The 11,944-nt window shown below is 39.3% G+C and overlaps 1 protein-coding gene across 7 annotated transcripts in view; it reads right to left on the bottom strand.

The window, feature by feature from the left end:
* The window catches only part of RICTOR (RPTOR independent companion of MTOR complex 2), a 100,327-nt gene that overhangs the window by 18,619 nt on the left and 69,764 nt on the right, over positions 1 to 11,944 (bottom strand). For all 7 annotated transcript variants that reach the window (XM_059694895.1, XM_059694899.1, XM_059694896.1 and 4 more), the window contains 13 exons: positions 11,814 to 11,915; positions 11,642 to 11,688; positions 8,602 to 8,737; positions 7,998 to 8,197; positions 7,716 to 7,842; positions 7,059 to 7,223; positions 6,833 to 6,909; positions 6,348 to 6,426; positions 4,948 to 5,057; positions 4,398 to 4,485; positions 3,595 to 3,687; positions 2,923 to 3,029; positions 354 to 583 (listed from right to left, as the gene is read on the bottom strand). In XM_059694895.1, the coding sequence (XP_059550878.1) occupies positions 354 to 583; positions 2,923 to 3,029; positions 3,595 to 3,687; positions 4,398 to 4,485; positions 4,948 to 5,057; positions 6,348 to 6,426; positions 6,833 to 6,909; positions 7,059 to 7,223; positions 7,716 to 7,842; positions 7,998 to 8,197; positions 8,602 to 8,737; positions 11,642 to 11,688; positions 11,814 to 11,915 (1,561 nt within the window). The remainder of the gene's footprint in view (positions 1 to 353; positions 584 to 2,922; positions 3,030 to 3,594; positions 3,688 to 4,397; positions 4,486 to 4,947; positions 5,058 to 6,347; positions 6,427 to 6,832; positions 6,910 to 7,058; positions 7,224 to 7,715; positions 7,843 to 7,997; positions 8,198 to 8,601; positions 8,738 to 11,641; positions 11,689 to 11,813; positions 11,916 to 11,944) is intronic.

Here is an 11,944-nt window from a genome sequence, read left to right as displayed (position 1 = left end):
CTCTGTATCTGAAAAATGAATTAAAAACTATGTAAATGAAGAAGGTTGGCAAATAGACATTTACTTAGATTACATGACAAGCAAAAAAGCAGAACAGTTCTCCTGGCACATGGCTTATTATTTAACTCTGAAAGTGGGATTTTTCCAAAGGCTATTGAGAAAGGAAGGGGAGAAAAAATGTAGGTTCTGACTATACACACTGTTGTGAAAAGATACGCATTCTTCAAGAGGCTACTATTGCCATATTATCTTAGAAAAAGGTAAATTAGAAATGGAACAAATACACATAGATTTTGATATTCAAATACAAATGTTAACTGGCTAACTTTATAGGAATATGTCACAATACTCACTTGATGGCGCAGACTCACTCTCACTGTTATGTCTAGAGCTGGTTGACTCTGAGTTCAAACTCAAGGTGCTTGGGATAGATGAGAGCTCATTACAGAGCTGATCCACATCATCGGGAACCACTGGCCACAGATGTTTGCGACTGTGCCTTACAGCATCCCAGTTATGACATTTTAGAATATCACAGCCTTGTTTGGTTTTGGCTATGAGTCCAAGCACATACACGCAGGTCCTAAATGTAAAAGATGTAGTAGTAACAGTTTATAATTCCAAACTGAGAATTCTTAAAGCACTCACAAAGTATTAGGTTGCTATGTGTACATTCCATTTTTCTTCAAAAGCCATTAAAAACTGTTAGGCTTGTGGAAAAATGTATTGAAACGAGTTAGGGGTAAATTAGAAGTAATAAATAACACAAAAAACCTTCCTTATAAAAATACTAATTATAATGAAATAATTGACAAGAATATAATGCAACAAAAAACCATATATATTAACTTTTCTGGGATAAATTTGAAATATTTGGACTACTGGACCACTGGATATTAGACACACACTACACTTCACTGTTTATCTGCAAAGTAAACTGTAATGAGAAAAATAGAATAGTAATGTAACGAGATGCTCCTTAAGGTGCTTAGCTTAATGCATTTAAAAATCCCTATCGTTAGGACTCCCAGTGAGTTAATTTTGAGTCATAAAATGCTCTTCCCTTATACCTATTAGTGAAGAACAATCTACACTAATAAAAGAGAAACATGGTAATTGGCGTACGACCGCTACCCTTCCCATTGGCTAATCCCCCTGTCACTCACAGAGTAGGGCCAAGATATGCAAATTAACTGGCAGCCAAGATGGCGGCCGGCAGCCAGGCAGCTGATGCGAACAGGGAGGCTTGCTTGCTTGCTTCAGTGACGGAGAACTCCAACGTTCCCCGCCTGACTTGCTGGCCTCTCAGCTGCAACTCTAAGCAACTATGTTGCGAATATAGAAGATAAACAAAACCCCAGAAACTGCTTTACTCAGCAGGGCTTCAGCCAGCCAGACCGCAACATTGTATCAAATACAGATGTAAACACAGGCCAGAAACCTGTTTTCAGCAGCTGAGGCCTCAGAGCTAAAGCTGGCCCAGAATAAAAGAAGAAAAAAAGAAAAAAAAGGAGCGGTTGGGAGCTTCAGTCACCTGCCAGCCTGAAAACAGCCCTCAGCCCCTCAGCCAAACTGGCCAGGCACCCCAGTGGGGACCCCCACCCTGAAGGGTGTGTGACCAGCTGCAAACAGCCATCATCCCCTCACCCAGGCTGGCCAGGAGCCCAAACGGGAGCGCCACCCTGATCCAGGACACCCTTCAGGGCAAACCAGCCGGCCCCCACCCGTGCACCAGGCCTCTATCCTATATAGTAAAAGGGTAATATGCCTCCCAGCACCAGGATCAGCGGAGCCACGAGGCCTCCCGGCACCGGGATCAGCGTGACAGGGGGCAGCGCCCAAACCCCCTGATCGTCCTGCAGCTCTGTGTGTGACAGGGGGCGGGGCCCCAACCTCCCTGCCCCCCACGGGCCCTGCTCTGTGTGTGACGGGGTAGAGCCATAACCTCCCCATTGGCCCTGCCCTGAGTGTGAGAGTGGCGGCGCCCCAACCACCTGATCGGCCCTGCTCTGTGGGTGTTAGAGGGCGGCGCCCCAACCCCCCCCTCCCCACGGGCCCTGCTCTGTGTGTGATGGGGTAGAGTCGTAACCTCCCCATTTGCCCTGTCCTGAGTGTGACAGTGGCGGCGCCCCAACCCCCTGATCGGCCCTGCTCTGTGGGTGATAGAGGGCGGCGCCCCAACCCCCTGATCCGCCCTGCCCTGAGTGTGACAGGGGGCGGTGCCCCAACTCCCCTATCGGCCCTACTCTGTGAGTGACAGGGGGGAGCTCCTCAACCCCCTGATGGGCCCTGCTCTGTGCGTGACAGGGTATGGAGCCCCAACCCCCCTGATGGGCCCTGCTCTGTGCGTGACAGGGGGTGGCACTGCAACCTCCCCATCGACCCTGCCTTGAGTGTGACAGGGGGCAGTGCCCCAACCCCCCAATCGGCCCTACCCTGAGCGTGACTGAGGGTGGCATCGCAACCTCCCAATCTGCCCTGCTCTGTGCATGACAGGGGAAGGCGCCCCAACTCCCCAATTGGCCCTGCTCTGAGCCCGACCAGGGGCTGAACCTAGGGATTGGGCCTGCCCTCTAGCCACCCGGAAGCAGGCCTAAGCCAGCAGGTCATTATTTCCCGAGGGGTCCCAGACTGCGAGAGGGCACAGGCCGGTCTGAGGGACCCCCCTTCCCCCGAGTGCACAAATTTTTGTGCACTGGGCCTCTAGTCTATAATAACAAAAGTGTAAAATACTAAGTAGACTGGACGTGCTTCTGGACAAAGCCAGGGCTGTGAGGGAAGCCTGGGTCCCGGGTGTCAGAGGGAAGCCGGTACCAGCAGCTGGAGGAAGGAAGGCCTATTCTTGCATGAATTTTGTGCATCGGGCCTCTAGTATATTATACCCTAGAAAGACTTCTGAGTTGAATGATGGAAAGTTCTTACCCTCTGATGGAAAGAACCTCACACTGTTTCGCAAGTTTTAGTATATCTGGAATCACATTTTCTTCCTGCAGCAAATTGAGTCCCCAATTTGATGAGCCAATATTTCCCTGAAAGAAAAGAAATCACTTATATCCACTTTCATACAAGAGATTTGGAAAGCAAGCCCTAGCTGTTTTGGTTCAGTGGATAGAATGTTGGACTGCGGACTGAAGGGTCCCGGGTTGAATTCTGGTCAAGGACACATGCCTGGGTTGCGGGCTCAGCTCCCAGTAGGGAGCATGCAGGAGGCAGCTAATCAATGATTCTTCTTCATCACTGATGTTTCTATCTCTCTCTCCCTTCCTCTCTGAAATCAATAAAAATGTATTTTAAAAAAGAAAGATTTGGAAAGCTAGCAAAAAAGAGAAAAATTTAATCCCATCTATAAGGAAAAAATGTGAAATAAACCTCAAATAAGAAACTTTAGGAATTAATGTTCGATTTCCCTTAGCAAGAGAACTAATAGTTTAGTCATCTATTTTCCAGCTAAAATTTAATATTTAAAGGAGCAGGAACAATATTGGTCATAGAATATAATGTTCCATATAAAATCATTTTTATTTATTTACTATTAATGGGAAAATTATAAAAATAAAACATTATGAAAATCTTATAGAAGTGTTTGTTACAAACCAAGGCCCAAAGAGATGCTTTCAGTTTTTTAATTTCTTCCCATTTATCTAAATCTGGTGTACGAACGTTGTGACAGAGCTCTGCAATAATATTCTGGAGAAAGAGGAAAAAAAACATATAAGAAACAGTTTTCAATGTATTTTCTTATTATATCTGAAAACCTATTTAAGGTTTGCCTTCTATAAATCTTGCATATTTATAATTCTAAAATAATTTTATGTAAAATTTCTTAAGCAGCAGCATGGACTTTCAGCTAATATCCTAGAATTAGCACTCATTAGCCATGTGGACTTGATACTTAGTATTACAAAAATATTAGTCATAATTATTATTTAAATAGAAAATAATACATTAACACCAAAATTTTATAATACTATATAGATAATAGTACATTGAGCATACCACTTCGGTGCTCACCAAAGGTAACTGAATCTGGTATCAGATTCAGTTTAATTTCGCAATAAGAGGAGTGAAGAAACTCAGTTCTTTAGAATGTTTTTACTAAGACAATCTTCCCCAAAACACTATAAAGGAAAAACTCAGACCTTCACTGGTTACAGATTTTATGTAACAAATTAGTTTTGCAAAAGGTGACACATAAATCAAGGAAATGCGTGCAAGCTAATAATATGTCTAAAGATTACAAACACAGACTACCTGAGTCCATTACAAGATGAATGCTTTAAAAGCAATATGCCACCGACCTTAAGACTTTTGAGAAATTTTTGCAAAAATAATACTTTAACAAAATTAAGGTTTTTCCCTACTTTGTAGCTACTTAAATAAGCAGACTATGTTTTTACCTGTACTTCCAACAAATGACAGCCTGTTTTGTGGTGTACCAGTTGTCCATAAAGGTGTACAGGCAGGTAGACATGAGGACGCTGTAATCTAGTATAATAAAGATGATTGATATACCTATCGGTTCATTTGAAATATGCTAACTAAACAATTACTAATAACAAAGTACTAGTATTAGACAGATATAGTTATTAGATATAACTCCCCAGCATAAATAAAAATGGAGGTGGAATGCATGATGATTTCTCTAGAAAAATAATAGTTTATCTGGTCTCAAAGTAACAGTAAGAGAGCCGAGACTAAGAAAGATAGACTAGTAATAGTAAGAGCATGAAGGGTATTTGAATGCCTTATATGTAAGGGTATTCTCTGTACGCTAGGAATGCCACTGGAATTTTTGAACAATCAATGCCATCCTCTAAGAACATTTTTGTCAGTGTAAGAAATAGAATATCCAAGTACTCAGAAAACTTCAGAAATTAATGATTACAAAATGTTTTTAAATTTTATATTTGAGGATCAGTAATAAATTATTCCATTAACTGTTGGTACCTTTGGTTACTCCGACGAACATAGTTATCGCCATCAATCGGCTTCCGATAAGTAGTAAGTGCTTCATTAAGTTGTTCCTCAATCAAATCAACATATTTTGAATTATATTCCTAGAAGATAATATTGTTTTAATTGTATATAGTTTCATAAATTCACTAAATTTATGTTAGGTACCTAGCAAGCCTTAGAGCATAAATATGAGAAAAATATCTATTTAAGAAATTTAAGACATTTTTAAAAAGAGTAGAACAAAGTACTGTGAATGTAAATATTCTAGCGCACCCAAAATATTTCTGCTTATACTCCTCTGACCTCATTTTCAATCAATGGGGTCCACACTAGTAAGTTGTTAATTTTGTTTTTTACCTTATTTCAATCCCTTTCCCCATTAAAAAAATAGCTTCTTAATATTAAACACTGAAGATATTCACTTGAAATTTTAAAAAGGAAATTAACTGAGTTCTATCATTTTAGCAACTTTTAGTAAGAAATAATATCTCTTTTCCCACTGATGTAAATCAGATCAAAAGTAAAAAATGTTTCCAACTAAAACATTTAGTCAATCACATTGCCATCTTTACTGCAAAAGATCTTCACTTCAAAGTGCTTTAAAAAATTGGTAGAACCTCTGTAGAAGCAATTTAACAGTATTTATCAAAAATTTAAATTCACATACATTTTAACTCCACCATTATGTTTTTAGAACTTTATCCAATAGACATACTTACAAAAGTATGGAAAGATATACAGGGTATCCCCCAAAAAATATATACACACTGTAACAGCTGATAGCACAATTTTGAAACTGAAATGTATTTTAATAAATACATTTATTGCTTTTATAATTATTCAAAGTATGTGGGACACCTGATCTATGCTAGAGTATTCAGCAAATACTGTTTACGAAACAAAAACACTGGTAACAATTTAAATACCCATCAAAACAAGAGTGGTTATAAAAATTAAGGTAGCCCTGGCTGGTGTGGCTCAGTTGACTGGAGCACCATCCCGTGCATGGAAGGGTCATATGTTTAATCCCCGGTTAAGGCACGTAAAGAAGGCAACCAATTGATGTTTCTCTCTCTAAAACCAATAAAAACAAACCCTCAGGTAAAGATTTAAAAAAATTAAAGTAATATATTATGTAGGCACTGAAATGAACTAAATTTAAATAGAATATACACAAAATCAATAATTCAATAACAAATAACTGTAGCTTAAAAAAGGATAAATATAAATACAAATAATTATATAGAATTTTAAGACCTGACTTCAGATAAAATTTAAATATTAACATCCTTCGTTTCAAAATATTGATGATATAATAAAAACATCCAAGTTCACAAATCTATCTTCTAAGTTAATACATACAAATTGAATCTTATTCAATAGAAAGTTACCTTGTGCCACTTTTCCAATTGTTTTGCTACATAACCCCTTTCATTCAGATAGGAAAACCCTTTTGGAATGGAAAGAAATCTGAAAATGAAAACAATCGATAGTTTAACATTGAATCTGACAAAACACATTAAAGACTAAAATATCTCAAACAAAAAATCTGTTTAAGGAGCTTAAAGACTAGATACAGCTCCTACCTAAAACAAAAAGGTCGGTTATTATTGATTGTACTTCAAATACAAATACATTCTCACAATCTTTGCAAAAAACACACAAATCTAATCACACTAGAGAAAATGCCATGAAATGCACGAGACACAGGATGTAAAAGAAACACTAAAGATTTAGAGGATGCCCAAGGTCCGAAAGCAGGCCCCTTTCACAAGTTTACAGCTGACCTCCTTTTTGGGATGGAATCCAGCTTTGACATATACCACCAGAGAACACACAGAAAACAGAACTGCAAGAAGACTGATTTAAAATTTACCTCAGAAGGAGAAGCAAACCTTTGTCCCCAAGGTGGGATAAAGCTGGCTTCATCTGAATAAGAGCATGAAGATTGGCCTAAAATAAATAATTAGGCAAATTGAAAAATTGCACTAACATAGTATATTCTCTATTTTCAAAATACCTATAATATACACATTATAATTTCATAGTTTTCTATTAAAATTGATGTCTGCATACTTTATTAGAAAATAATGAAGCATCACCTTGTCTTCACAGGCTTCATCAAGGATATCAAGAGCTTCAGAAGAAATTGTTTTGTTTTTATCATGTAGCTGGGTCACTAGTAATTCAATTCCCCAGTTATTGAAGAATTCAACATTAGCTCTCAATAATACTCTTAAATGTTTGGTTGCATAGAGCCTACAGGCCTATAAAGACAAATGAAAACATTTTTATTTATTTAATTTTTTTATTTCTTTATTGATTAAGGTATTATATATGTGTAATACCTTATTACACATTACCCCTCCCAACCCCCCCGGAAACATTTTTAAAAAACACCACAAACTTCACCACGAATAGCCTATCTGACTTTGTTTTGGGACAATTCTGCTACTTGAAAAGGGCAAAAAACTGGGATTGATGATCTAGTTCTTGTATGAATATTTTTTCAGTGCTAGTAAAATAAAATATTTCTGTTCCTATCTAGCTGCTTCCTCCCCTTTAAATAAAAATATGAGTACTGGATGGAGTTCTTTGGAAGAACTAAAATTTTACAGTAAGCTCAAATTCCATCCTATATCCTTACAATTTATAATTAATTTTAAAGTTTAAAAAGGAAATTAACTGACTAAAGTCTATAAAACAATAAAGTACCTAGTTATTTAAAAAACAACAGTATCACTGTCTGTTATACTCACATCAGTGGCTGCAGTGAGGATCTTGGAGAGGATGACTCTGGCCAGCCCGTCTCTGCTGTAATCCAAGCTGGAAACAGTCAGTTTTAGCAAGTGATCTTGGTTTTTCAAGGAGCAAAGGTTAAGGAGACTAAAAAAAAACACAGAATAAAAATAATGAAGTTTATTAGAAATTATTGTATCAATTTGTTAATTCACTAAACATTTTTAAATTCCTAATATGAACAGGCTTTTCTAAAAGAAATCATTTAATGACAAGTGAAAACAGAATCTAGAGATGCTCACCACTGAAATACGCTGCATTTTTCCAGCATTTTGACTCCATGAGGGTGGCAAGAAAGTGTTCCAATAAATAAAAAGTAGTGTTGACTAAGGGTGGTCAATAAGCCGTTATTTTGAAGACTTCTTTCAGGTTTCATTCCAGAGGAGGCATTGAGCCACTGAACAATATCTTTTACTAGATCTTCTAAGTACCCTTGCCCATCCTAAAAGCAAATACATTGTGATATTCTTAGAAAAGCACTTAGTACCTATAATTAGAACAATTAACTTTAATCAAGTCCAAAAAATTTAATAATGATGAAGTTACAAATAAAAGATTGTCAATCACCTGAGTACCTTATTGTTTTTAATAAAAAATATAACATTGTTGTACTTAATCCCAGTAGACACAATGCTACATGAAGATGGTGTTATTTTCCATTTTACAAGGAGTAAACCAGTTTTTCTTGAAGGCAAATTACTGCCCAAAGTCACAAAACTAGCAGGATTCAAATTTAGGTCTGTGCTCATTCCCTATGTGTCTAAATATTTATACATATTCAGAAGAAAAAGGGAGAAAATACAATAAAAAACTTTTGCTCTTGAAAATACTCAAAGTGCTTATTACCTCTTCAGACTCAAGAAGAAATTCTGTAAACTGGCAGCCCACGACTGTAAGCTGCTTCGACTTGGCAAAACCCAGGTCCAGGTTGGCATATAATTTACTGCTAGGCTTGTAAAAGTAAAGTAGTCTTCGTACAAACCTAAGATCAAAATTAAATTAGCCGCCAATAAACCAAGCAATTATTTTAGAAAGAATCTTAACCATAACTTATGAAAAAATAAGGTTTTGAATGTTTTGTCTAAACCATTGGGTGGTGGGCACATGTGCAATATACAGATCTTGTAACAGAAGCCCCCACCTGAAACCTGTATGTCCATGTTGACCAATGTCACCCCAATCAATTTAATAAATAAAAAAGCAAGCAAACAAACAAACCACTGAGGTAAATGACAAGAAATTTAACAAGCACATTTGGTACATTACACACACGCAAGCACACGCATGCACGCACACGCGTGTGCGCACACACACACATCCCCCAAAACACAACCCCCCCAACCCTTTATTTTAAAGAGATCTTTATAGAATAAGAATTTTATAGTGAGATGCCTGAAAGAAGTTGTGGGGGGGGGAAAGTGCTAGCAGGAAAAATGCAGATATATAACATGGCTAGAAGATAAGGTTGGATAAACAGCCACCTGGACATAAATTTTCTTCTATTGTATTTCATGAAGAACTTTGTACTATGCCTCTATAAATTAATCTTATACTAGGTAATTGTAACCATGTTATCACACTATGATTTTGTCATTTATTCTTCACAATTAGGCAAAAAGCCAAGTATAAAAGCTGCAAGTAAATTTTAGGTTACTGAATTTATGAAGCAATGAACATAATTTTCTGATATTTCAATGTTTTAGTTTTTAACATTACGTTCTAAGCTTCCATTTAATTTAGTTCAATTAATTTCATTCACTATAATCCAATCTAATAAATGTGCCAGTTACAGAAGTGGGAGAAACAGCTGAATGAGACATCATCTCTGTTCTCAGGGAGTATAAAAAGTTAGTGCTATGCCTCTTTATTCCAATGTGGTTTATATAGTCTACATCTTTCTCAAACTTTAATGCAGATATTAAATTAAAATCACAAGTTGGTAAATACAATAAAAAAAACATGATATAATGGCCCCCTTTACTTCTCCAAGTAGATTCAGTACTGGTGGCTGGTTACCTACCTCAGAGGCAGTAAAATGCATGGCGGTACTAGAGAAGAGCATAGGAGCTGCAGTGCTGCATTTGCTATGAACATGAGCATGTCTTGGGGAAGGTGTGGAGTATTAACTTGATTAAGGAGGAAGAATGGCTAACCCTCCAAAGGCAGATGGGAATAGAAGTGAAATATTAATAATGGCCCTCATTTTGGGAGGGAAACACTATGTCCTTAATATGCCATTTTCATACATTAGGATTAAGATTACTACATAATTGATATTATCCAATTTGAGAAACTTTTATATTAAGTACTTCATTTGCTCCAAAACTAAAACCACAATGTAAATAACTAGAAAGAAAATTAACTGATGCTTTCTGGTTATAAGACTATCTACACTAATAAAAGAGAAAAATGGTAATTGGTGTACGACGATACCCTTTTCATTGGATAATCAGGGCTATATGCAAATTAACTGCCAACTAAGATTGGCAGTTAACTGCCAACAAGATGGCGGTTAATTTGCATATGTAGGCACAATGCAGGGAGGCGAAAGGGAAAGCAGGAAGAAGCCCCCTGCCACTGACAGTGATCGGAAACGCAGGGGGGAGCTAAGAGCTGGGGGGCAGGGCAAAGGCGGCCCTGGGGCCGCCTTTGCCCTGCCCCCCAGCCATGATTGGAGAATCAGGTGCCTTTGCCGCCCTGGCCAGTGATAGCAGGAAGTAGGGGTGGAGCCAGCGATGGGAGCTGGACACGGTCGAAGCTGGCAGTCCCGGGAGCTAGGGGTCCCTTGCCTGGGCCTAAAGTGGAGCCCACGATCGCGGGGCTGCTGCAGCGGCGGGTCCCCACTGCCCGGGCTGGACGCCTCAGCCAGAGGCGTTAGGCCTGGGCAGGGGCAGAGCCTGCAACCACGGGGAGCTGGGGGTCCCCTGCCCAGGCCTGACACCTCTGCCGGAGGCCTCAGGCCTGGTCAAGGGGCCGATCCGGTGATTGGTGATCGGAGTGTGATGAGGGTCACTCCTCTGGCCGAGGCATCAGGCCTGGGCGGGGGGCAGAGCCGGGGCTTGGGGGGATATGATGGTCCCCTTGCCCAGGCCTGAAGCCTGGGTCAGAGGCGTCAGGCTTGGGCGGGGGGTGGAGCAAGCGATCAGAGGGAGATGGGGATCCCTTGCACAGGCATGATTCGTGGGCCAGAGGCGTCAGTCCTGGGCAAGGGGCCGATCCTGCGATTGGAGGGTGATGGGGGTCAACGCCTGAGGGCTCCCAGTATGTGAGAGGGGGCAGGCTGGGCTGAGGGACACTCCCCCCCCCCCCCGCCCACACACCCAGTGCACGAATTTCGTGCACCGGGCCCCTAGTGTATATATAAAAATATATAAAAAGATGACCCCCGATTAACAATTTTTCCACTTTATCATGGTGCAAAAAAATACGCATTTGGTAGAAACTGTACTTTAAATTTTGAATTGTGAACTTTCCCCAGGCTGGCGATACATGGTACAATACTCTCTCCTGAGGCTGGGCAGTGGCAGCAAGCCGCTACTCCCAGGCAGGTATGTGATCATAAGGGTAAACAACTGATACTCTACAGCACACTGTGCTGCCGGAGTTTTCTATATATGGTGTTCTGAACACCTTCAAGGTAGGCTAAGATTTGATGTATGTTCAGTAAGTTAGATGTTATAATGCACTTTTGTCTTTCAACTTACAATGAGTTTATATGCACATAATCCCATCGTAAGCCGAGGAGCATCTGTATGTATGTGTAATATATACCAAGTATTATAATGTACATATGCATCTTCAAAACACCCATTATTATTTTAGCAAGTATTAGGTATAATTCAAAGCTACGTTCTTTACACTTAAAAGCAAAATAGTTCTTACATACCTATGTAACTGTTCATCTTTATAGTTTCTTAAATTTACATTTGGCCACTAGAAAAACAGAATGTTTACATTATAAAAGTATTTACCAATTACCAAACATATAATTATGATGAACTACAATGAATAATAAAATGAAGACAATCACACCATCACCAAGAAGTATCCTGTCATACCTTAAGAATGGTCCCTATAAGATTCCAATTCCATTCGAGATTCTCTTTATGTTGAAGGACTTGGCTATCTCTAAGGTTCATTAAAAGAGCCTCCTCTGTATCCTAAAATCATCAGAAATAAGGAAAACTAA

This window comes from Myotis daubentonii, chromosome 4 (assembly GCF_963259705.1).
Source record: "Myotis daubentonii chromosome 4, mMyoDau2.1, whole genome shotgun sequence".
Taxonomy (NCBI): Eukaryota; Metazoa; Chordata; class Mammalia; order Chiroptera; family Vespertilionidae; genus Myotis; species Myotis daubentonii.
This window is presented reverse-complemented; position numbering and strand designations above follow the sequence as displayed.